The sequence below is a fragment of the Mustelus asterias genome, chromosome 6 (assembly GCF_964213995.1).
Source record: "Mustelus asterias chromosome 6, sMusAst1.hap1.1, whole genome shotgun sequence".
In the NCBI taxonomy this organism is placed as follows: Eukaryota; Metazoa; Chordata; class Chondrichthyes; order Carcharhiniformes; family Triakidae; genus Mustelus; species Mustelus asterias.
The window spans coordinates 121,386,074-121,409,881 of record NC_135806.1 but is presented as its reverse complement, the minus strand read 5'-3'; the positions used below and the strand labels follow the sequence as shown (position 1 = coordinate 121,409,881).

General features: G+C 46.3%; 1 protein-coding gene across 1 annotated transcript in view; it reads left to right on the top strand.

The window, feature by feature from the left end:
• Positions 1–14,829: 14,829 nt before the first annotated feature.
• Positions 14,830–23,808, top strand: part of LOC144495136 (protein WWC2-like) — a 240,392-nt gene continuing 231,413 nt past the window's right edge. Inside the window, exon 1 of the mRNA XM_078215083.1 lies at positions 14,830–15,148. Coding sequence (XP_078071209.1) covers positions 15,021–15,148 — 128 coding nt within the window. The 5' untranslated portion in view covers positions 14,830–15,020. The remainder of the gene's footprint in view (positions 15,149–23,808) is intronic.

The following is a 23,808-nucleotide window of genomic DNA, read 5'->3' as shown; positions in this document are numbered from 1 at the left end:
ATAAAATGATGAGGGGAATAGACAGTGTGAACGTTCAAAGATTATTTCCTCGCGTGGATGGAGCTATTACAAGGGGGCATAACTATAGGGTTCGTGGTGGGAGATATAGGAAGGATATCAGAAGTAGGTTCTTTACACAGAGACTGGTTGGGGTGTGGAATGGACTGCCTGCAGTGATAGTGGAGTCAGACGCTTTAGGAACATTTAAGCGGTTATTGGATAGGCACATGGAGCACACCAGGATGATAGGGAGTGGGATAGCTTGATCATCGTTTCAGATAAAGCTCGGCACAACATCGTGGGCCAAGGGCCTGTTCTGTGCTGTACTGTTCTGTGTTCTATGTTCTATGTTCTATGTTCTCTATCCATGCTAATACATTATCTGTAACACCGTGCACCTTTATCTTATGTAGCAGTCTTTGGTGCGGCACCTTGTCAAATGTCTTCTGGAAATCCAGATGCACCACATCCACAGGTTCCCCATTGTCCACTGCACATGTAATGTTCTCAAAGAATTCCACCAAATTAGTCAAACATGACCTTCCCTTCATGAACCCATGCTGCGTCTTACCAATGGGACAATTTATATCCCGATGTCTCGCTATTTCTTCCTTGATGATAGATTCAAACATTTTCCCTCGTACAGCAGTTAAGCTAACTGGCCTATAGTTACCCACCTTTCGTCTACCTTGTTTTTTAAATAGTGGCATCACATTTGCTGTTTTCCAATCTGCGGTAACCACCCCAGAGTCCAGCGAATTTTGGTAAATTACCACTAATTGCACAATTGCAATTTCTCCCACCATGTCTTTTAGTACCCTGGGATGCATTCCATCAGGACCAGGAGACTTGTCTATCTTTAGCCCCATTAACTTGCTCAACACTATCTCTTTCGTGATAATGATAGTTTCTAGGTTCTCACCTGTCATAGCCTTCCTGACATCAATTTTTGGCATGTTATTTGTGTCTTCCACTGTGAAGACCGACACAAAATACCTGTTCAATGCCTCAGCCATTTTCTCATTTTCAGTTATTACATCCCCCTTGTCGTCCTCTGAAGAACCAATGTTTACTTTAGCCACTCTTTTTCGTTTTATATATTTGTAGAAACTTTTGCTATCTGTTTTTATATTCTGAGCTAGTTTACTCTCATAATCGATCTTACTTTTCTTTATAGCTTTTTTCGTGGCTTTCTGCTGACCTTTAAAGATTTCCCAATCTTCTAGGTTCCCACTAATCTTTGCCACTTTGTATGCATTTTCTTTCAATTTGATATCATCCTTTATTTCCTTAGATATCCATCTCTTTTTCTGCAGTCCTTCCTTAGTTTTGCTGAGCACTGTGAAAGATCGCTTTGAAAGTCCTCCACTGTTCCTCAATTGTCCCACCATAAAGTTTTTGCTCCCAGTCTACCTTAGCCAACTCCTCCCTCACCCCTTTGTAGTCTCCTTTGTTTAAGCACAAGACACTGGTATTGGATTTTATCTTCTCACGCTCCATCTGTATTTTAAATTCAACCATACTGTGATCGCTTCTTCCTAGAGGATCCCTAACTGCAAGATCATTAATTATTCCTGTCTCATTACACAGGACCAGATCTGGTATAGCTTGCTCCCTCATAGGCTCCATTACATATTGTTCAAGGAAGCTATCGCGGATACATTCTATGAACTCCTCCTCAAGGCTGCCTTGACCGATTTGGTTTGACCAATTGATATGTAGATTAAAATCCCCCATGATAATTGCTCAACCATTTTGACATGCATCAGTTATTTCTTTGTTTATTTCTCGCCCCACCATGATGTCATTATTTGGTGGCCTATAGATTATGTCTATCAGTGGCTTTTTCTCCTTACTATTTCTAATTTCCACCCAAATGGATTCAACCTTTTTTTCCATAGAACCTATATCATCTCTCACTACAGCCCTGATGTCATCCTTAAATATCAGAGCTCCACCACCTCCCTTACCTTCCTGTCAGTCCCTACGAACAGTCTGATACCCCTGGATATTTAACTCCCAGTCGTGACCATCCTGCAACCCTGTCTCTGTAATGGCCACCAAATCATACTCGTTCGCAATGATTTGTGCTGTCAACTCATTTACCTTGTTTTGAATGCTACATTCGGCCCATCGAGTCTGCACTGACTACAATGCCACCCAGGCCTTTTCCCTGTAACCCCACATATTTTACCTTGTTAATCCCTTGACACTAGAGTCAATTTGGTATGGCCAATCAAACTAACCCGCATATCTTTGGACTGTGGGAGGAAACCGGAGCACCCGAAGGAAACCCACGCAGACACGGGGAGAATGTGCAAACTCCACACAGACAGTGGCCCAAGCCGGGAATCGAACCCAGATCCCTGGCACTGTGAGGCAGCAGTGCTAAGCACTGTGCCACCGTGACGCCCATGGTCACCGGTAACCCCAAGGATGTTGATGATGGCAGATTCAGAGATGGTAATGCCATTAACTGTTAAGGGAAGATTGTTAGATTTGAATGGTCTTTGCCTGACACTAGTGTGGCACAAAAGCCACTTTCTACTCATCAGCCCAAGCTCAAATGTTGTCCAAGTCTTGTTGCACAGGAACACAGACTACCTCAGTACTTAAGGAGGAGCAAACATTGACTTCAATTTTGCTGGGAGAATCGAACATTTCTATACTTGAAATTGGCAAAGCCCAGCATGTTAGCTTACAAAAGACAAGGCTTCAACACTTGCAACTGGCTTTGGTCAGAATCACTGAGTGGATGATTCATCTCAGCCTCCTCCTGACATCCCACCATCATTGATGTTAGTCTTCAGCTGATTTGATTCACTCTAAGTGACATAAAGGAATGGCTGAAGGCACTGGATATATCAAAGGCTATAAGCTCTGACAACATCCTGGCTGTAGTAGTGAAGACTTTGATGCCGCATTTGGCCAAAAGCTGCCTTAACAGGCTGTTGCACTTACCTCACCTCTTGAATTCAGTTCTATTGTCCATGTTTGGATGAAGGCTTTAATAAGATCTAGAGTTGAGTGGCCCTGATGGAATCAAAACTCAATATTATTGAACGTGTTGCTGCGGAGTAAATGCCGCTTGATGACACTGTCAATGACTTACATCACTTTGATGATGATTGGGAGTAGGAACAGTATATGCCAGTGTTGTAGCTATATTGCACCTGCTTGGCTAAGGGAGGAGTTACATTCAGAGCACAAGTCTGCCAGCATTGAGAATAGGCATGTTTTGAAAGCCTCCAGTCCGTTGTTTACTTGTCCACTATCATTCATGACTGGAGGAGGTCTCGTCATGCAGTGGGTAGCCTTTCTGCCTCTGAGACAGAAGCTCTGGATTTGAGTCCTATCCCAGGACTTGATGGCCAAGGAAAGTGTGTTCATAATCTGACAAAACTGGTTGAGTATCAACTTGCAAAATCCTTCCAACACGCCAATGGTAGGAAGTAATAATGGGAGAGACTCCTGGTCAGCCATGCTTGATGCAGAGTGGTGACCTCAAACTGGGAGCTGTAAAATAAATGGCAGAACAGTCAGGAGCATAGACACACAGAGAGATCTGGGAGTGCAGGTCCACAGATCCTTAAAAGTGGCAGCACAGGTGGAAAAGGTGGTGAAGAAAGCATATGGCATACTTGCCTTCATCGGATGGGGCATTGAGTATAAAAGTTGGCAAATTATGTTGCAGTTATATAAAACGTTGGTTAGGCCACATTTGGAATACTGTGTTCAATTCTGGTCACCACACTATCAGAAGGACGTGGAGGCTTTGGAGAGAGTGCAGAAAAGGTTTACCAGGATATTGCCTGGTATGGAGGGTATTAGCTATGAGGAGAGATTGAATAAACTGGGATTGTTCTCCCTGGAAAGGTGGAGGCTGAAGGGCGACCTGATAGTTTATAAAATTATGAGAGGTATGGATAGGGTGAACAGTTGGAAACTTTTTCCCAGGGCAGAAATGACAATTACAAGGGCGGCACGGTAGCACAGTGGTTAGCACTGCTGCTTCACAGCTCCAGGGACCTGGGTTCGATTCCCGGCTTGGGTCACTGTCTGTGTGGAGTTTGCACATTCTCCTCGTGTGTCTGCGTGGGTTTCCTCCGGGTGCTCTGGTTTCCTCCCACAGTCCAAAGATGTGCGGGTTAGGTTGATTGGCCATGCTAAAATTGCCCTTTGTGTCCTGGGATGCGTAGGTTAGAGGGATTAGTGGGTAAATATGTAGGGATATGGGGGTAGGCCTGGGTGGGATTGTGGTCGGTGCAGACTTGATGGGCCGAATGGCCTCTTTCTGTGCTGTAGGGTTTCTAAGATTTCTAAGACAAGGGGGCATAAGTTCAAGATAAGGGGGGAAATGTTCAGTGGAGATGTGTGGGGGAAGTTTTTTACACAGAGGCTGGTGGGGGCCTGGAATGCACTGCCAAGTGAGATGGTTGAGGAGGTTACGTTCCCCACATTTAAGACTTATCCTAATAGGCATATGAACAAACGGGGAATAGAGGGATATAGACGAATAGTTTAGATAGGTAAAAGTGATCGGCGCAGGCTTGGAGGGTCGAAGGGCCCATTCCTGTGCTGCACTGTTCTTTGTTCTTTGTATAACTCTCGGGGCTAAAGGGATCAAGGGATATGAGAGAAAGGGGGGATCAGAATATTGAATTCGATGATCAGCCATGATCAAAATGAATGGCAGAGCAGGTTCGAAGGGTCAAATGGCCTACTCCCCGCTTCTAGTTTCTATGTTTCTATCGGCCTCTGGTGACAGGGTAGCGACCTGTTCCAGGGAAAAGAAAACCTGGTTATGAGAACAGCTGAAAGTCTGCCTTGTGAACCACTAGCTATAGGAAGAGAAACAAAAAAACAATTCATGACTGGATGTGGCAGGACGGCAGAACTTCGATCTGATCCACTGGTTGTGGGATCATTAACTCTGTCTATCATATGTTGTTTCCTGTGGTCAGCTTCACCAGGCTGGCATTTGATCTTTAGGTATGTCTGGTGCTGCTCCTGGCATGCACTGCTAAACTCCTCATTGAGCAAGGATTGGTCCCCCGGCTTTCTACTAATGCTAGAGTGAGGGGTTTTCCATAAGGTTACATTGTGGTTGAATACAATTTTGCTGCTGCTAATCGCCCACAGCACCTCATTGGTGCCCAGTTTAAGTTGCCAGATCTATCCCACTCATCATGGTGAGACAATAGAGACTTAATTACTCCTCCCAAACTATCATGGACAGATGCATCTGTCTTTTGAAATCTTTCATGGAATGTGGGCATCGCTGGCTGGGCCAGCACTTATTGCCCATCATTAATTTCCCTTGTGGGGGCATTTAAGAGTGAACCACATTGCTGGGCAATGCAGTTAATGTAGAGTATATGGGCCTCTGAAAGGCATTTGATGAAGTGCCACGTAACAGCCTTGTCAGCAAGGTTGAAGCCTATGGAATTAAAGGGACAGTGGCAGCATGGATATGAAGTTGGCTGAACAACAAGGAAAAGAGATTTGATTTGATTTATTATTGTCACATGTATTAGCATACTGTGAAAAGTATTGTTTCTTGCGCGCTATACAAAAAAAGCATACCGTTCACAGAGAAGGAAAGGAGCGGGTGCAGAATGTAGTGTTACAGTCATAGCTAGCGTGTAGAGAAAGATCAACTTAATGCAAGGTAAGTCCATTCAAAAGTCTGATGGCAGCAGGAAAGAAGCTGTTCTTGTGTCGATTGGTACATGACGAGAGTCGTGGTGAGCAGTTGTTTTTTGCTCACGCTGCCTCAGCTGAGGACCAACCACAGATTTATAAAGGTTTGGCATACTTTCTTGCTTTTGTACTCTGTGTCTCCATTATAAATCCATAGATCCCATAACAGAAGGGCCTGGCACATACGGAATCAATGTGGGACACAGTTTACCACCCACAGAGCGATTTAAGGGAGCACATAACCTCGATCTAGGGTCAGTGTGGTGCTGACCAGAGACGTGTTAAGACCTAAGATGGAGAGAGCTTTATGCCTGTATCCTTTACTGCATATCTGTATATAGTTACAAGTAGTTAATAAAGACTTGCTGTTAACATTCAGAAAACTGCGACAACTCCTTTAACAGCCAATTTCTGTAATCAACACCATCCCAACAGATCCCAGATGCTTTCTTAAGAGCCAACTCAATTTGCCATGCCACCTACAAAGATTTCTATCCATAAACCTGAAAGTCTCTCTGCTCCTGCATTCTCATTAAGACATTTCGTTTATATTCCCTCACATCATTCTGCCTTTCAAAAGACATCATCTCACACTGCTCTGTGTTAGCGTTAAACTGCCACATGTTCATGCATTACACCAGGCTGACTATGGCCGGGATTCTGCGACCTCTCCTGCAACTGGGATTTTCCAGTCCTGCTACAGTGAATGGAGATTTGGCTAAGCGCCAAATTCTCCATTCTTGCTGGCCATGGCAGTGGGGTGTGTGAGACTGGAGAATTCGGGCCTCGGTCATTTTGAGGTCTGTTACTGTCGTCTGCATTCTTTACATGTCAAAAATAGCTGTGGTATTAATATTGATCACTGGGGATGCCACTGTACACTTTCTTCTAAGTTGACAAGCAAAAGTTCACAACTAGTCTCTGCTTTCTGTACCTTGGTCAACTTTGTACCCATTCGACCACTGACCATTTAATTCCATGGGTTTCAATTTTGCTGACAAGTCTGTCATGTGGAACTTTATTGAATGTCCTTTAGAAATTCAGATACATTACGTCAACCTCACTGCACTCACCAGCTATCTCAATCCATCACTTTTTTTAAAGAATATGAGGCATTTTGTTACAGGAAATGCCAAATTTTACCTAAACTGACTTGCACCGAGTGGGAAAGTCAATAGTCGATGGTATTTGTTTAGTTGTTCTCTTTAACTCAAGCACATCTTTCACATCCTGCTTTCCAGCCTCCCACCCAATCAGAGCAGTGGGAGTGATGGTGTACCAAACCTGTTAAAAGGAAGGTATTTCCAGGCCTGACACAGTTTGGAATGGCTGAATCCATACTTTAATTTGATTTGATTTATTATTGTCACATGTATTAGTATACAGTGAAAAGTATTGTTCCTTGTGCGTTATACCGACAAAGCATACCATACATAGAGTACATAGGGGAGAAGGAAAGGAGAGGGTGCAGAATGTAGTGTTACAGTCACAGCTAGAGAAAGATCAACTTAGTATAAGGTAGGTCTGTTCAAAATCTGATGGCAGCAGGGAAGAAGATGTTATTGAGTCAGTTGGTACGTGTTCTCAGACTTTTGTAACCTTTTCCCGATGGAAGAAGGTGGAAGAGAGAATGTCCGGGGTGCGTGGGGTCTTTGATTATGCTGGCTGCTTTGCCGAGGCAGCGGAAAGTGTAGACAGAGTCAATGGATGGGAGGCTGATTTGCGTGGTGGATTGGGCTTCGTTCACAGCCCTTTGTAGTTTCTTGCTGCCTTGGTTAGAGTTTCCGTGGCTTCAACAAACACAGGAATGAAGAACAAAAGAGAAAACGCTGGAAAATCTCAGCAGATCTGGCAGCATCTGTAAGGAGAGAAAAGAGCTTTGCCAAAGGGTCATCTGGACTCGAAACGTCAGCACTTTTCTCTCCTTACGGATGCTGCCAGATCTGCTGAGATTTTCCAGCGTTTTCTCTTTTGGTTCCAAGTTAAAGTTTATTTATTAGTCACAAGTAAGGCTTACATTAACACTGCAATGAAGTTACTGTGAAATTCCCCTCGTCGCCATAGTCCACCGCCTTTTTGGGTCAATGCACCTAACCAGCAAGTCTTTCAGATTCCAGCATCCACAGTAATTTGCTTTTATACAGGAATGGAGAGGAGAGCTGGGATTTATCCCAGGTTTCAACCTCTAAACTAAAGGCTGTGCTGTGAAATCTGAAGGAGTGACATGAGGTGATTTTGCCAAGGAGAGGTGGAAGAGGCTAGCCTCTCCAGCTAAGCAGGTATAGATGAAAGTGGCTGAGAAAGTCAACAGCAGGAGTGTGGTGCCTAGAACCTGGAGATAGAGCCCCGAGAGGATCCAGAACCTCACAGAGGTGGGAAAATGAGTGACTTCCAGGTACAAAGCCACAAAGTCTGACATTCCCAGAATTTAAACAGTGGTGGAAAGCTGTCAGACAGAAAGGAAAATGGGAAAATTACTGACCAGTTTGACCAGCTCTCCTAAGACCATGTTCAAAGCATGTAGGGATCTGCTGCTACCTTGCCACCCCGAACATCACCAATCCACCCTCTCAGTTGCTTTCCATCTCCACTGAATCAATGTCAATCTTCCTAATTCAATCACCACTAATCCCCTCATTCTATTAAGATCACTAGAACATAAGAACATAAGAACTAGGAGCAGGAGTAGACAATAAAGCCCCTTGAGTCTGCTCCACCACTCAATACAATCATGGCTGATCTCATCTTGGCCTCAACTCCTCTTTCCTGCCTGTTCTCCATAACCCTTCAACTTATTACTAATTAAAAATCTGTCTGTCTCCTCCTTAAATATATTCAATGCCTGGTACCCACCGTGCTCTGGGTAGTGAATTCCATAGATTCACAACCCTTTGAGAAGAGTAGTTTCTTCTCATATCTGTTTTAAACCGGCACAGTGGCACAGTGGTTAGCACTGCTGCCTCACAGCTCCAGGGACCTGGGTTCAATTCCGGCCTCGGGTCACTGTCAGTGTGGCGTTTGCACATTCTCCCCGTGTCTGTGTGGGTTTCCTCCGGGTGCTCCGGTTTCCTCCCACAGTCCAAAGATGTGCAGGTTAGGTCCATTGGCCATGCTAAATTGCCCCTCATTGTTCTCAGGATGCGTAGATTAGAGGAATTAGCAGGGTAAATATGTGGGGTTAGGGGGATGGGGCCTGGGTGGGATTGTTGTCAGTGCAGACTTGATGGGCCAAATGGCCTCCTTCTGTACAGTAGGGTTTCTACAAAAATCTGCCATCCACTTATCCTAAAACTATGATCTCTCATTCTAGATTGCCCCAAAAGAGGAAGCATCCACTGTATGTCTACCTTATCAAAATATTTCATCATCTTCATACTTCAATTAGATTAGTCTACTGCAACTGATCCCGTCCTAACAGCACTGTTGGTGTATGTACACCACATGAATTGTAATGGTTCAAGATGGTGGCTCACCACCACCTTCTCAAGGGCAGCTGCTGGCCTAGGCAATGACATCCACATCCCGTGAATGAATAAATCAAACCAAAAATCCCATTAGATCACTGGCAATCCCCACCTGCCCTGGGAAGCTGGGGTTGTTCTCATTGGAGAAGAGAAGATTAAGAGGAGATTTGATAGCGGTTTTCAAAATAGTGAGGGGTGCAGAGTAGATTGGAAGAAACTGTTCCCATTGGTGAATGAGTTGAGAATCAGAGGAGACAGATTTGAGGTGATTGGCAAGAGTAACATGAAGCAAAACCTCCTTACGCCACTAGGAGCTGGAATGCTCTGCCTGAGCTGGTGATGGACGTTTATTCAATCAAGGCCTTCAAAATAGAATTGGTTAACTATTTGAATCAAAAAGAACAGTGGGTTATGGGGCAAAGGCAGGGAAGTGGAACTAGATGAGTTGCTATTCATAGAATTCTACTGTGCAGGAGGAGGCCATTTAAAGTAAAAGTTTATTTATTAGTTGCAAGTAAGGCTTACATTAACACTGCAATGAGGTTACAGTGAAATTCCCCTAGTCGCCACAGTCCGGCACCTGTTCGGGTCAATGCACCTAACCAGCACGTCTTTCAGAATGTGGGAGGAAACCGCAGCACCCAGAGGAAACCCACGCAGACATGGGGAGAACATACAAACTTGACACAGACAGTGACCCAAGCTGAGAAGTGAACCTGGGTCCGTGGCACTGTGAAGCAGCAGCGCTAACCACTGTGCTACCGTGCCACCCCATCTAGTCTGCACCGACCACAATCCCACTCAGGCCCTATCCCCATAACCCCATACATTTACCCTCGCTCGTCCCCCTTGATATTAAGGGGCAATTTAGCATGGCCAATCCACCTGACTCGCACATCTTTAGACTGTGGGAGGATACCGGAGCACCCGGAGGAAACCCACGCAGACACGAGGAGAATGTGCAAACTCCACACAGACAGTGACCCAAGCTGGCAATTGAACCCAGGTCCCTGGTGCTGTGAGGCAACAGGGCTATCCACTGTGCCATCGTGCCACCCCAGAGAGCCAGCACGAACACAAATGGCCTCCTTCTGTGCTGTAACCATTCAATTGATTCTATTCCAATTCCTCCAGTCTGTGTGCAAATTAGAACCATTATAGCTGCGTTGTTTCTGTTGTGTGGTTCCATCTCTATACTTCTGCCACTACATCAGATCTGTAGACAACTCCCACCAGTCGAGTATCCTTTACTGGGTAGAGTTGCCACTTCAGATGTAATTGGGAATTTATGCTTGTTATGTGCTGGAAATTGTGTTGGTTAAGTTCGGCTTCAAATTTTCAGTTAAAGTTCATTAATCATGAAGGCAAGATGTTCCGTGACTAATGCTATAGAATCTGATCGTGACTTTCTTTTTTTTCAAGTATACCTTGATGTATTTAAGAGCAGTAACCTATTGCAGATATATTAAATGGCTATTCAGTGAAAATAAACATGATCAATATGGGTGTCCGGTCCTTCACCTGTGAGTAACCCGATTCAAAAGATCTTCTTCGGCAGTCCCTCGGAATTGAGGGTGACTTGCTTCTGTTCCATTTCAGTGGGCTTTTAGGTGGCTGTTCAGTCCAATGCATGTGCTGCAGACCCTGCCACATGTTTGAAGGGTGGGGTGGACGAATTGTTTGGCGGTTTGTGCGTGGCTGCTCCCAAGGAAATCCCTCAAGGTGATCAGTGCTTTCCTGAATGAACCTTCTCCATTCTGGTTGATCGTGAGCCAGGGATTCCCAGGAATCAGCGTGGACACTTTCAGCGACTTGAGGACATCCCTAAAACGGTTCCGATATCCTGTAACCAAAGTAGAGCAGTTGGAAGCGATGGCGTAGTGGTATTATCGCTAGACTATTAGTCCAGAAACGCAGCTAATGTTCTGGGGGGGCCTGGGTTCGAATCACGGCAGATGGTGGAATTTGAATTCAATGAAATAATATCTGGAATTAAGAATCTGCAGGTGACCATGAAGCCATTGTCGATTGTCGTAAAAACCCATCCGGTTCACTAATATCCTTTAGGGAAGGAAAGCTGCCGTCCTTACTTGGCCGGGCCTACATGTGACTCCAGAGGCACAGCAATGTGGTTGACTCTGTAATGGCCAAGCGAGACACTCAGTTTAAGAGCAAATAAGGATGGGCAATAAATGCTGGCCGGCCAGCGACGACAATGTCCCATGAATGAATAAAGTTGCTTCGGGAGCCTGGTGTCAGGCATATGAAGGGCATGTGCTACTTGGTGGAGCTGCTGTGCATATGGCCTTGGGAGAGGACATTGTTGTTGGACTGTCTTTTCTGCCACAGGTTTGGAGGATTTTCTGAAGAAACTGCTGGTGCTTGAAGATACTTGTTTTTTTCATTCACGCAATCTGGAAGTTACCAAGAGCATACAAAAGTTAACCTGGAGTCACATGTAGGTCAGACCAGGGAAAGGATATGACGACATTAGTGAACCAGATGGATTTTTAGGACACCCAACAATGGTTTCATGGTTATCATTAGACTTTTAATTCCAGATTTTTATTGAATTCAAATTTCAACATCTGCCATGGTGGGATTTGAATCCTGGGCCCCAGAGTGTTACCCTGGGTCTCTGGATTATTAGGCCAGTGACAATGCCACTACCTCCCCTCAACCTGAAGGTTGTCCAAGTCTCTCAAGCATATAGGAATGCTGCCCAGTAACCATCACCTTAGTCTCTTCTTTAAGGCCATAAGACCATAAGATATAGGAGCAGAATTAGACCATTCGGCCCATCGAGTCTGCTCCGCCATTCAATCATGGCTGATATGATTCTCATCCCCATTCTCCTGCCTTCTCCCTGTAACCCTTGATCTCCTTATTGATCAAGAACCTATCTATCTCTGTCTTGAAGACACTCAATGACCTGGCCTCCACAGCCCACTGTAGCAATGAGTTTCACAGATCCACTGTCTTCTGGCTGAATAAATTCCTCCTCATCTCAGTTTTAAAGGAGCGTTCCTATTCTGAGGTTGTGCCCTCGAGTTCTAGTCTCTCCCATTAGTGGCAACATCCTCTCCACGTCCACACTATCTAGGCCTCTCAGTATTCTGTAAGTTTCAATTAGATCCCCCCTCATCATTCTAAACTCCATCTGGTCCTCAAATACTCTTTTTTTTCTCAGTCAGATGAAGGGTGAGCTGGTATATTGAGGGTAATGATGAATCTTGCCATCTATGTTTGAGTCCGCCGAGAGAGAGGAAGATCCCAAAATGTGGAAATGGTCCAGGATTTTCCAGGATCTCACCTTGGATCAAAGTGATTGTGGGGGGGAGTGGGAGGGGGGAGGGGCACATTGGGGTCTGGAAGTTGGTTGAAGGAGGATGTTAGTTTTCTGGGTTTTTAAGCAAAAGGCCCACTTTTCTGTATGCTTCCGTGAAGAAGTTGACAATGACCTGGAGCTCAGTGACTGAGTGCGCGCACACACAAGAGCCACCTCCATACTGGAGCTCAGTGATGAGGTTGGAGTGACCTTGGTGTTGGATTGAAGGCGGCACTTCGACAGAACAATTTTCTGCCTGTTCCGTCAATGATCTCCACGCCTGTGGATAGTTTTCTGGAGATGAGGCGAGCAGAGCCTGATTTGCACAAATTGAATCTTTAATCAGCACAAAAGGATGTTTAAAACATGAATGTGGATGGTTTAGGGAGCAACTGTAGAATTCCCCAATCTTCTGCACTGGTTGTGCTGATTCCACCAGAATTGCACCAACCATAATCAGCAGAAATAAGCAAAACCCAAAACCCAACTTGTTAAATTTATATTCTTACAGTATCCACTTATTTACCCTTAAATAAGGGGGTTGGCTGGACAGTAGGTTAGTGATGTGGAGCAATGCCAACAGCGTGGATTCAATTCCCGTACCCTGGCTAAGGTTATCATAGAATCCCTATAGTGCAGAAAGAGGCCATTCAGCCCATCGAGCCTGCCCCGACAAAAATCCCACCCAGGCCCTATCCCCATAGCCCCATGTATTTACCCTGTTAACCCTTCTGATGCTAAGGGGCAATTTAACATTGCCAATCAACCTAACCTGCACATCTTTGGACTGTGGGAGGAAACCAGAGCACCCGGAGGAAACCCATGCAGACACAGAGAGAATGTGCAAACTCCACACAGACCATAGAACCATAGAAAATTACAGCTCAGAAACAGGCCTTTTGGCCCTTCTTGTCTGTGCCGAACCATTTTATGCCTAGTCCCACTGACTTGCACTTGGACCATATCCCTCCACACCCCTCTCATCCATGAACCCGTCCAAGTTTTTCTTAAATGTTAAAAGTGACCCCGCATTTACCACTTTATCCGGCAGCTCATTCCACACTCCCACCACTCTCTGCATGAAGAAGCCCCCCCTAATATTCCCTTTAAACTTTTCTCCTTTCACCCACAGTGACCAAATTAAGGCTGGAATTGAACCCGGATCCCTGGCGTTGTGAGGCAGCAGTGCTAACCACTGTGCCACAGTGCTGCCCATGAAGGCCCTGCCTTCTCAACCTTGCCCCCAAGCTGAGGTGTGGTGATCCTCAGGTTAAATCAACACCAGTCAGCTCTCCCACTCAAAGGGGAACATAGAACAGTACAGCACAGAACAGGCTCTTCGGCCCACGATGTTGTGCCGAGTTTTATCTGAAACCAAATTGAGAGCCGCCTATGGTCATCTGGGACTGTGACGACATTACCCTCTCACCCTTACTGAAGCCCTGTCCTGTAGGTGTGAATTTGCTCAATATTACTAACTCCTCCTCCCTTCCCGGGGCAGCACAGTGATTAGCACCGCTCTCTCTCAGCGCCAGGGACGAGCGTTCGATTCCCGACTCGGGTCACTGTCTGTGCGGAGTCTGCACGTTCTCCCCGTGTCTCCGTGGGTTTCCTCCGGGTGCTCCAGTTTCTTCCCACAATCTTAAAGATGCTGGTTGGCCATGGTGGCGCATTGGCCATGGTAAATTCTCCCTCAGTGTACCCGAACAGGCTCCTGGGGATTTTCACAGTAACCTCATTGCAATGTTAATGCAAGCCGACTTGCGACACTAATAAAATAAACCTTCCCAATCTCTCCCTATCCTTTTGTAAGACCCCACTGCCTTCTCACACATCCTGAATCTTGTAATTCGTGAAGAAAACCAGCAGGTCAGCAGAGACATTCTGGAGCAGTTAGCCCCCAGCTCTGTTTCTGACTCCTGCTGGACTCTGATCTCAGATACTTGCTGTGTATGGAAAAGGTAAAGGGGGGGGGGGGGATGCATTCGTAATGGATATACCTATCTGCAAAATGAGACCAGTATGGGAGGAGGGGGTGACTCAAATGCATGTGTTGCATTCCCTCCTTTTCAGATTTCATCCAGATAACTCAAGACACACACACAGAAAAAAAGAGTTTTCTGCCAGGTTTTTAAAAAAAGCAAACAGGAGGAGCTTTGACTACAATCGCACAGGGAACTGGGCACATCTCTGTGAGAGGAAGTCGGTGTGCCGGCCGTATTAATATTTGATGAGATCTAGAGGGGAGGAATTTGTATGCAAATGAAATGTATGCTAATCCAGCTGGGAGAGCCAAGAAGATTTTTTCTTGTGTGTGTGTAGGGATTCCTGGATGGAGTTAAGATGGAGGACCAGATCGTTATAAGGATGTGAATGATCGCAGAGGGGCTCCTTGTATTTAAAAAAAAGGAAAGCATCCCTCCCCCCCCCCCCTTTCCTGCTGCCTCCTTTCATCCCTTTAATTCTCTCTCCCCCTCCCTTTCCCCTGCTCCCCGGACCTATGGAGGCTCCTACAGTATTACAACATGCATAGGAAGGGCAATGGAGAGCTCCCTTTGCCGGATGGTTGGGAAGAAGCGAGAGATTACGACGGGAAAGTCTTTTACATTGACCACAACACCAAGCAGACGAGTTGGATCGACCCGCGGGACAGGTAAGGAGGGCACTTTGTAACTTAACAAAGATTAACAAGCGGCAGGCAGTGGCTGGGGACTGTGAGTCCCGGACAGATCGCAGTGGCACTGCACAGGATGCGAATGCTTTTTAAAACCCACCCTTAACCTCCCCCCACCCCTCTTTTTTTTGATTCAAATAGTGAATTTTTACTCCCTGAATACTGAACATGTTGTACTTTCCATTCTCTGCGTTGCAAAAAAAATACTCTCCCATTCACACAACTCCCCAATCACTCCGCATTTTTTAATTGAATAGTTTAGATTTTTGTCTTCTTGAAGATTTCCTGGTTAAAGTGAATCTATAATATATTTATCAGTGATTTGCTTCATGTGTAACCCCTTCTCCCCTCATCAGAAAACACATTTGTCTAAAGGTATCTTATACTGAAAGTGACTCGTATCCTACTCTGAACTGTAACAGAAAGTTTGCATAAGTTTTTTTTTCCCCAAAACTTTTTGTTTCTTTTTTAAAAGAGGGCTGGCGGGGGTGGGCGTGGATTTTAACTGTGAGGATGTTCTGAAGAAGGGTTTTGAGTTCTTGTACATGGCTGAAGAGGAGCAGGTTCATATCTTCTCACAGGTAACCCAGAAGACAAGTCCAAGTGAAACGCTCGCAGGGATTTAGTGTTGAAGGTGATTGCTCTTGGGGGCAGGGGGTTTATTCATCAAAGTATTTTTAATTTGGATAACCCTGCCCCGTACGTAGCGGATCCCAACATCCTTCCCCACAACGACTCTGCCAGTTTATGTGGACTGAGTTGCCCCCCGTGAACTGAATCTTGAGTCATTGTGAAAAAACAGACATGTCTCCAGTTGGGGAGCTTCAGGTCACATCACCCTCTTCCCCACCCCCCCACCCCCTTTTTCCACTCACCCTCGACCCCTTACTCTCCCCGACCCCTCTCCCCGACCCCTCTCCCCATCCCTTACCCCTCTTTCCACTTCTCCCTCATCCTTCTCCCACACGTCTCCATCATCCATATCCTCCTCCCTCACACCTCTCCCTCACCCCACTTAAAAGTTAAAGTTTATTTATTAGTCACAAGTAGGCTTACATTAACACCGCAATGAAGTTACAGTGAAATTCCCCTAGTCGCCACACTCCAGTGCCTGTTTGGGTACACTGAGGGAGAATTTAGCATGGCCAATGCACCTAACCAGCACGTCTTTCAGACTGTGGGAGGAAACCAGAGCACCCGGAGGAAACCCATGTAGACACGAGGAGAACGTGCAGACTCCACACAGACAGTGGCTTACACTGGGAATTGAACCCGGGTCCCTGGTGCTGTGAGGCAGCAGTGCTAATCACTGTGCCACCCTAAGTGCGAAGAAAATCTATCATGCATGGTGCAGCCATAAAGTATACTTGCCCACCCTCACCCCTCCCTCCTCATTCCTCTTTCCCTCTGTCACTCTCTCCCGCATGCATGAGGACGGCCTAAACCAGGATCTTGGGTCCATGTCACACTATCGGTAACCCCCACAGCTTGCCTCCTGGACTTGCAGAATCTCACTGGCTGTCCTGTCTGGAGACAATACACATTTCTTTAACCTGTGCCTAATGCTCCCTCCACTCCCCATTCCATCCACTCCCTCCTCTCCCCTCCCACTCCTCCCTTTCCCTTTCCTCTCCGCCCCCCCTCTCCTCCATTCCCCTCTTGAGGGGGACGGGGGGCAGACACTGGGATCCAGGATCTCTGGGCAGGAAGCAGGCGGTGGGCAAGTTGGGCATCTGGGGGAGATGTTGCTGTGGAACTGGTGTGGAGTTGGGTGGAGGAGTTGGGAGGGGGGTTGTTAGGGCAGTGTGTACCTGGTGTGGAGTGGGAGGGGGGTTGGGGGAGGAGTTGGAGGGGGTTTGTTAGGGCAGTGTGCACCTGGTGTAGAGTGGGTGTGGAGTGCATGTGGAATTGGGGGGGGGGCGTTAGGAGGGGAGTTGGGGGGTTTGTTAGGACAGTGTGTACCTGGTGTGGGAGTGGGGTGTGGGAGTGGGGTGTGGGAGTGGGGTGTGGAAGTGGGGAGAGGAGTTGGGAGGGGAGTTGGGGGGTGGGTTGGAGGGGGGTTGTTAGGGCAGTGTGTGCCTGGTGTGGAGTGGGTATGGATTTGTGTGGCTTTTCCAGCTGGAACGTCAGCTGAAAACGCAAAGTTAATTTCCCCAAATATCTGATCACCCTGAGTCTGAGGGGATAAAATCCACAAACTAATTCCAGCCAAGTTTCACTTGGAAAAGTTCAGCACAACTTTGATGCAAATGGGTCAGGAGTTCTGAATCTTGGATGAATTGGATTGGAATTTTATTTCAGTGATTCGTCCTCTGGTTTTGAGTTGTATAAAATGTATCAACCACTTTGTTGCGGATTTCTGTTCAATATTGATACTGTTATTTGTTGAAGGGAATGTTTGGATTCTACGAGTTTCCTTTTTACACGTCTGAAGATGTTCTCAGTTCTCGGGAGGATGGGGCGTGTTTCTTCTGTCAATTGTTGCTTTAAGGCTGTTATTGGAATCGAGGAACGGGCATCTCCCAAATTGCTACTAAATGGAAGGAGGGCACCCCTATGTGGGCGGCACGGTGGCACAGTTGTTAGCACTGCTGCCTCACAGTGCCAGGTCTGGCACTGTGAGGCAGCAGTGCTAACAACTGTGCCACCGTGCCAGGGACCTGGGTTCAATTCCGGCCTTGGGTCACTGTCTGTGTGGAGCTTGCACATTCTCCCTGTGTCTGCGTGGGTTTCCTCCGGGTGCTCCAAAGACATGTGGATTAGGTTGATTGGCCATACTAAATTGCCCCTCAGTGTCAGGGGGACTAACAGGGTAAATCTGTGGGATTATGGGGATACGGCCTGGGTGGGATTGTTGTCGGTGCAGGCTCGATGGGCCGAATGACCTCCTTCTGCACTGCAGGGATTCCGTGATTCCTGCTCCCACACTTGGTTTCCCAGTGCCTCTCAGTGTAAGCTGTTGCACTCTGAAACTTTCAAATCTCACTCATTGTTAGCAAATGGCAGCACCCCTAGTGTCAGAACTGATGCCCATGCCGGCTTCTATTCGTCTGATGCAAGTTCCTCAACATTGTATGCAAAACAAACAAGAAAGGGATGATTTTTAACACAAAAAACTGAAGGAGAATGGATAACCGTGAAAGCGTGGTCAGAGGGAGCAGGTAAATAATCATGGGGTCAGCTGAGGCACCCTTGCCCTCGAGGGTTAGAAGAAATTAGACCTTAGAAGAATGAGAGGTGACCTTATTGAATGGCGGGGCAGGCTTGAAGGGCCTGGTGGCCACTCCTGCTTCTGTTTTTGTGTTCTTGTGCATCGGATTCTCAGGTGGCTTGACAGGGTAGATGCTCAGAGATTGTTTCCCCTTTGTGTAAGAGTTGAGAACCAGAGGGAATAATCTCAGATTAAGAGGTCACCCATTTACGACAAGAGATGAGAGGGAATTTCTTCTCAGAGCGTAGTGAATTTGTCAAATTCTTTACCACAGAGGTCGGTGGAGGCTGGGCTGTTAAGGATGTTCAAGGCTGAGGTAGACAATTTTTAATCAGTAAAGGAATCAAGGGTCATGGGAATGAGGCAGGAAAGTAAAGTTGAGGATTATCATTGCATATCAGTCATGATTTCAATGAATGGCAAAGCTACTCGATAGGCCAAATGGCCTCCTTCTGCCCCTACCTATTATGTGCTTATGGAGGGAAACAATTCTGGGATTCAAACTCCGGTTCCAGTGACCTGAATACATAGAGTCTGGGAGTCCTGTGGCGAGTAACTCACCTCTTCACTCCCCAACGCCTGTCCACCATTTTCAGGGTACCAATATGATAGAATACTCTCCACTTCCCTGGATGAGTGTAACTCCATCAACATTCAAGAAGCTTGACACCATTCAGGACCAAGCAGCCTGCTGGATTGGCACCCCATCCACAAACATTCACTCCCACCATCACCAAAGCACAGCAGCAGCTGTATGTACCATCTGCAAAATGCAATGCAGGATCTCTACAAGGCTCCTTACATCTTATAAACCCACCTTCCGAATCCACAACCACTACCATCTAGAAGGACAAGGGCAGCAAATATATGGGTACACCACCCACCTATAAGTTTCCCTCCAAGTCACTGACCATCCTGACTTGGAAATATATCGCCGTTCCTTCGCTGTCGCTGGATCAGAATCCTGGAACTCCTTCCCTAACAGCACTGTGAGTGTACCTACACCACATGGACTTCAGCGGTTAAAGAAGGCAGCTCAAACTACCTTCTCAAGGGCAATTAAGGATGAACAGTAAATGCTGGCATAGCCAACGATTCCACATGAATAGGAGAAACTAGGAGACACTGCGGTGCAATACAGAGGGAGTGCCACACTGTTAGGGGGTGCCATTATTTTAGATGGGACCATCCATGGTACTATTTTGAAGAGTGAGGGGTTTGGGGCGGGCAGGGGCGATTAGTTGCCTGGATCTCCTGGCCCACGGCCAACATCACTGAAACTGATTTTCTGGTGAATATCATATTGCTGTGGGATCTTGCTGTGCCCAAGTTGGCTGCCACATTTCCTACACTGCCACAGTGACTTTGGAACACCTTGAGGTTGTGAAGGATGCTGTTATAAATGCGAGTCTTTCTTTAAGAGTTTCGGTCGCACTTTGTTCTCATGATAGGACTCTCCGACACTCAGATCGATCGCAGCGCAGACACCAGGCTCAGCACTTCTGAAGGTTTTTGAGTCGACTGTACTTCACATGATGGTTTCTCTACGTTTACTGCCTTGTTGCGAAGGTCATCTGACGGACTGATTTATTGTGTTGTGGTTACATTAGCTTAGGGGCTGTTCATTAGGGTTCACTGTGTCTGCACAAATTGTTTTAAATCTGGATTGTGTGTTTGTGCTGATGGGTCAGTCAGTAACTGTAGCAAAAAGTGTGGAGCAGAGCCATATAGAGTTGGAGTGAGCACATCCATTTAGTGTAGGAGTGAGCACATCCGTATAGAGTAGGAGTGAGCACATCCGTATAGAGTAGGAGTGAGCACATCCATTTCATTGCATGGGGAAGGGAAAACTTCATTTTAAAAAGAGTGGAAATCTCCCAAAAAACCATTACAAATTGTACCAGTAAAGCTTTGATGCATTCTTAAGCTGCATTTTATACTGCCTCTGTTTTAGTCTGGACTTCAGATCAGGATCTTTTTTCCTTCATCCCTTTTATGGGATGTGGGTGATGCTGGCAAGGGCAATGGACGGGCAAGTCACTCAGTTCAAGGGCGATTAGGGATGGGCAACAAATGCTGGCTTATTGCCCATCCCTAATTACCCTTGAACTGAGCGACTTGCTTGGCCATTTCAGAGGGCAGTTAAGAGTCAACCACATTACTGTGGATCTGGAGTCACATGTAGGCCAGACCAGGTAAGGACGGCAGATTTCCTTCCCTAACCATAGAAACATAGAAGATAGGAGCAGGAGGAGGCCATTTGGCCCTTCGAGCCTGCTCCGCCATTCATCACGATCATGGCTGATCATCCAACTCAATAGCCTTGTCCTGCTTTTTCCCCATAACCTTTAATCCCATTCACCCCAAGTGCTATCTAGATCCAGCCGCCTCTTGAATAAAGGACATTAAAGTTTTAAAGTTTATTTATTAGTGTCACAAGTATTAACACTGCAATGAAGTTACTGTGAAAATCCCCCAGTTGCCACACTCTGGCACCTCTTCGGGTACACTGAGGGAGAATTTAGCATGGCCAATGCACCTAACCAGCACGTCTTTCGGACTGTGGGAGGAAACCGGAGCACCCGGAGAAAACCCATGCAGATACGAGGAGAACATGCAGACTCCGCACAGACAGTGACCCAAGCCAGGAATTGAACCCCTGTCCCTGGAGCTGTGAGGCAGCAGTGCTAACCGCTGTGCCACCATGCCGCCCAACCAGATGAATTTTTTAACAAAAAAAGGTAGCTTTGTGATTTCCATTAATGAAATCAGCTTTTATATTCCATGTTTGTTACTTGAGTTTTCTTTAAATTCAAACAACTGTTAGGGCGGGATACGAACCCCTATCCCTGAGGAATTAGTGTGGGTCTCTGGATTATTAGTCCAGTAATGTTATCATTACGCCACCACATTCCCCTGTGCTCCCCCTTGACTCCACTCAATGAGTTGGCTCCCAGTATTTAATCTGATACCTGTCATCCACGGTTAAGAGGGCTGAGTTGAGATGAACACTGCTGTTGTGAAATCATTGGGGGAACGTACAAAAATAATTACATTTGTGGTATCCTTCTCATTTTCCCATGTGACGAAGAGTGGCTGCAATCTGCTGTGCATAGGCTGGTGAGGACGACAACAGCAATTACTTGTCCTTTTAATGTAGCAAAACATCTCAAGAATGTTCACAGGAGGGTGATCAGAAAAGGCTTGACACTAAGCCTTGTAACGAGATATTCGGACAGGTGAAAGAGGTGGGCTTTATAGTGTGTTTCAAAGGAAGAAGGAGTGAGAGAGGAATTTCTCAGCATAGTTTAAAGTTTATTTATTAGTGTCACAAGTAGGCTTACTTTAACATTGCAATGAAGTTACTGTGAAAATCCCCTTGTCACCCCACTCCGGCGCCTGTTCGGGTACACTGAGGGAGAATTTAGCACAGCCAGTGCACGGAACCAGCACATCTTTTGGACTGTGGGAGGAAACTGGAGCATCTGGAGGAAACCCACGCAGACGCGGGGAGAACGTGCCAATTCCACACAGACAGTGACCCAAGCCAGGAATCAAACCCAGGTCCCTGGCGTTTTGAGGCAGCAGTGCTAACCACTGTGCCATTGTGCTGCCCCAGAGGCCAATGCAGCTGAAAACATATCCGTCAGTGGTCAGGCAAGGGAAATCGGGGATGGACAAGAGACCAGAACTGGTGGAACTCTGAAATATTGGAGGGCATTGGGGTTAAGAGATAAGAACATAAGAACTAGGAGCAGGAGTAGGCCATCTGGCCCCTCGAGCCTGCCCCGCCATTCAATAAGATCATGGCTGATCTTTTCGTGGACTCAGCTCCACTTACCCGCCTGCTCACCATAACCCTTAATTCCTTTACTGTTCAAAAATTTATCTATCCTTGCCTTAAAAACATTCAATGAGGTAGCCTCAACTGCTTCACTGGGCAGGGAATTCCACAGACTCACAATCCTTTGTGTGAAGAAGTTCCTTCTCAATTCAGTCTTAAATCTGCTTCCCCTTATTTTGAGGCTATGCCCCCTAGTTCTAGTTTCACCCGCCACTGGAAACAACTTCCCTGCTTCTATCTTATCAATTCCCTTCATAATCTTATATGTTTCTATCAGATCTCCCCTCATTCTTCTGAATTCCAGTGAGTATAGCCCCAGTCTACTCAGTCTCTCCTCATAAGCCAACCCTCTCAACTCTGGAATCAACCTCATGAATCTCCTCTGCACCCCCTCCAGTGCCAGTATATCCTTTCTCAAGTAAGGATAGGGAGGGCTATGGCCAAGAATGGTTCAAAAACAAGGATGAGAAATTTAAAATTGGCAGGTTGCTAGACCGGGAGCCTCGTGAGCACAGAATGGGACTTGCTGTGTTAGGGTGAGCTCAAGATTAATGGAGGGTGCTAGCAGGGAGGCCGGCCAACATAACATTGGAATAGTCACGTTCAGCAGTAATAAAGGCGTGGAAGAAAGTTTCAGCAGCAAATGAGCTGAGTTGGAGACAGAAAGAAAAAGTAGATAGACAACGGCATGTGGGGCATCAGTGGGAGTATACCATATCTTCCTGTTGTGTGAAAGTGAATTGAGGCTTTCGTCATCTGGATTGCGTTGGTGCTCCCTGCAGGATACTTGAAGCAAAGTGAAAACTTTTCTTTGTGTTGTGGAATCCTTACCCAGCTGTTGACACGTACAAGGGTAGCAGCCACAATGGTGAAGCATTGCACCTGTCACGCATTGGCAATGAAACAGAGTCAGGCTTCAGGTAGTGGAATTGTACAGCTGTAGTCTGCTCAGCCTTGTCACAATGAAGAAGATGCATTTGGCGCTGTGCCAGTGGTGGTGCTCTAGTACACATTATTTTTATGGTGTTGCCTTTGTCATTTTGTTTCCATAAACATGAGGTAATTGCCAAAAGATCCAAGGGGAGATGAGCAAACACTTCACACAGTGATTTGTTATGATCTGAAATGCGCTTCCAGAACGGATGGTGGAGGCAGGTTCAGTAACAACTTTGCAAAGAGAATTGAATATATGTGTGTAAAAAGAAAGAAAATGTGCAGGGAAACAGGGGGAACTGATTTGATTTGATTTACTATTGTCACATGTATTGAGGCAGCGCGATGGCACAGTGGATAACACTGCTGCCTCACAACGCCAGCGATCTGGGTTTGATTCCCGGCTTGGTTCACTGTCTGTGCGGAGTCTGCCCGTTCTCCCCGTGTCTGCGTGGGTTTTCTCCGGGAACTCCTGTTTCCTCCCACACTCCAAAAGACATGCTAGTTAGGTGCTTGGCCATGCTAAATTCTCCCTCAGTGTACCCAAACAGGGGCCGGAGTGTGGTGACTAAGGGATTTTTACAGTAACTTCATTGCAGTGTTAATGTAAGCCTACTTGTGACACTAATAAAGAAACTTAAACTGTGAAAA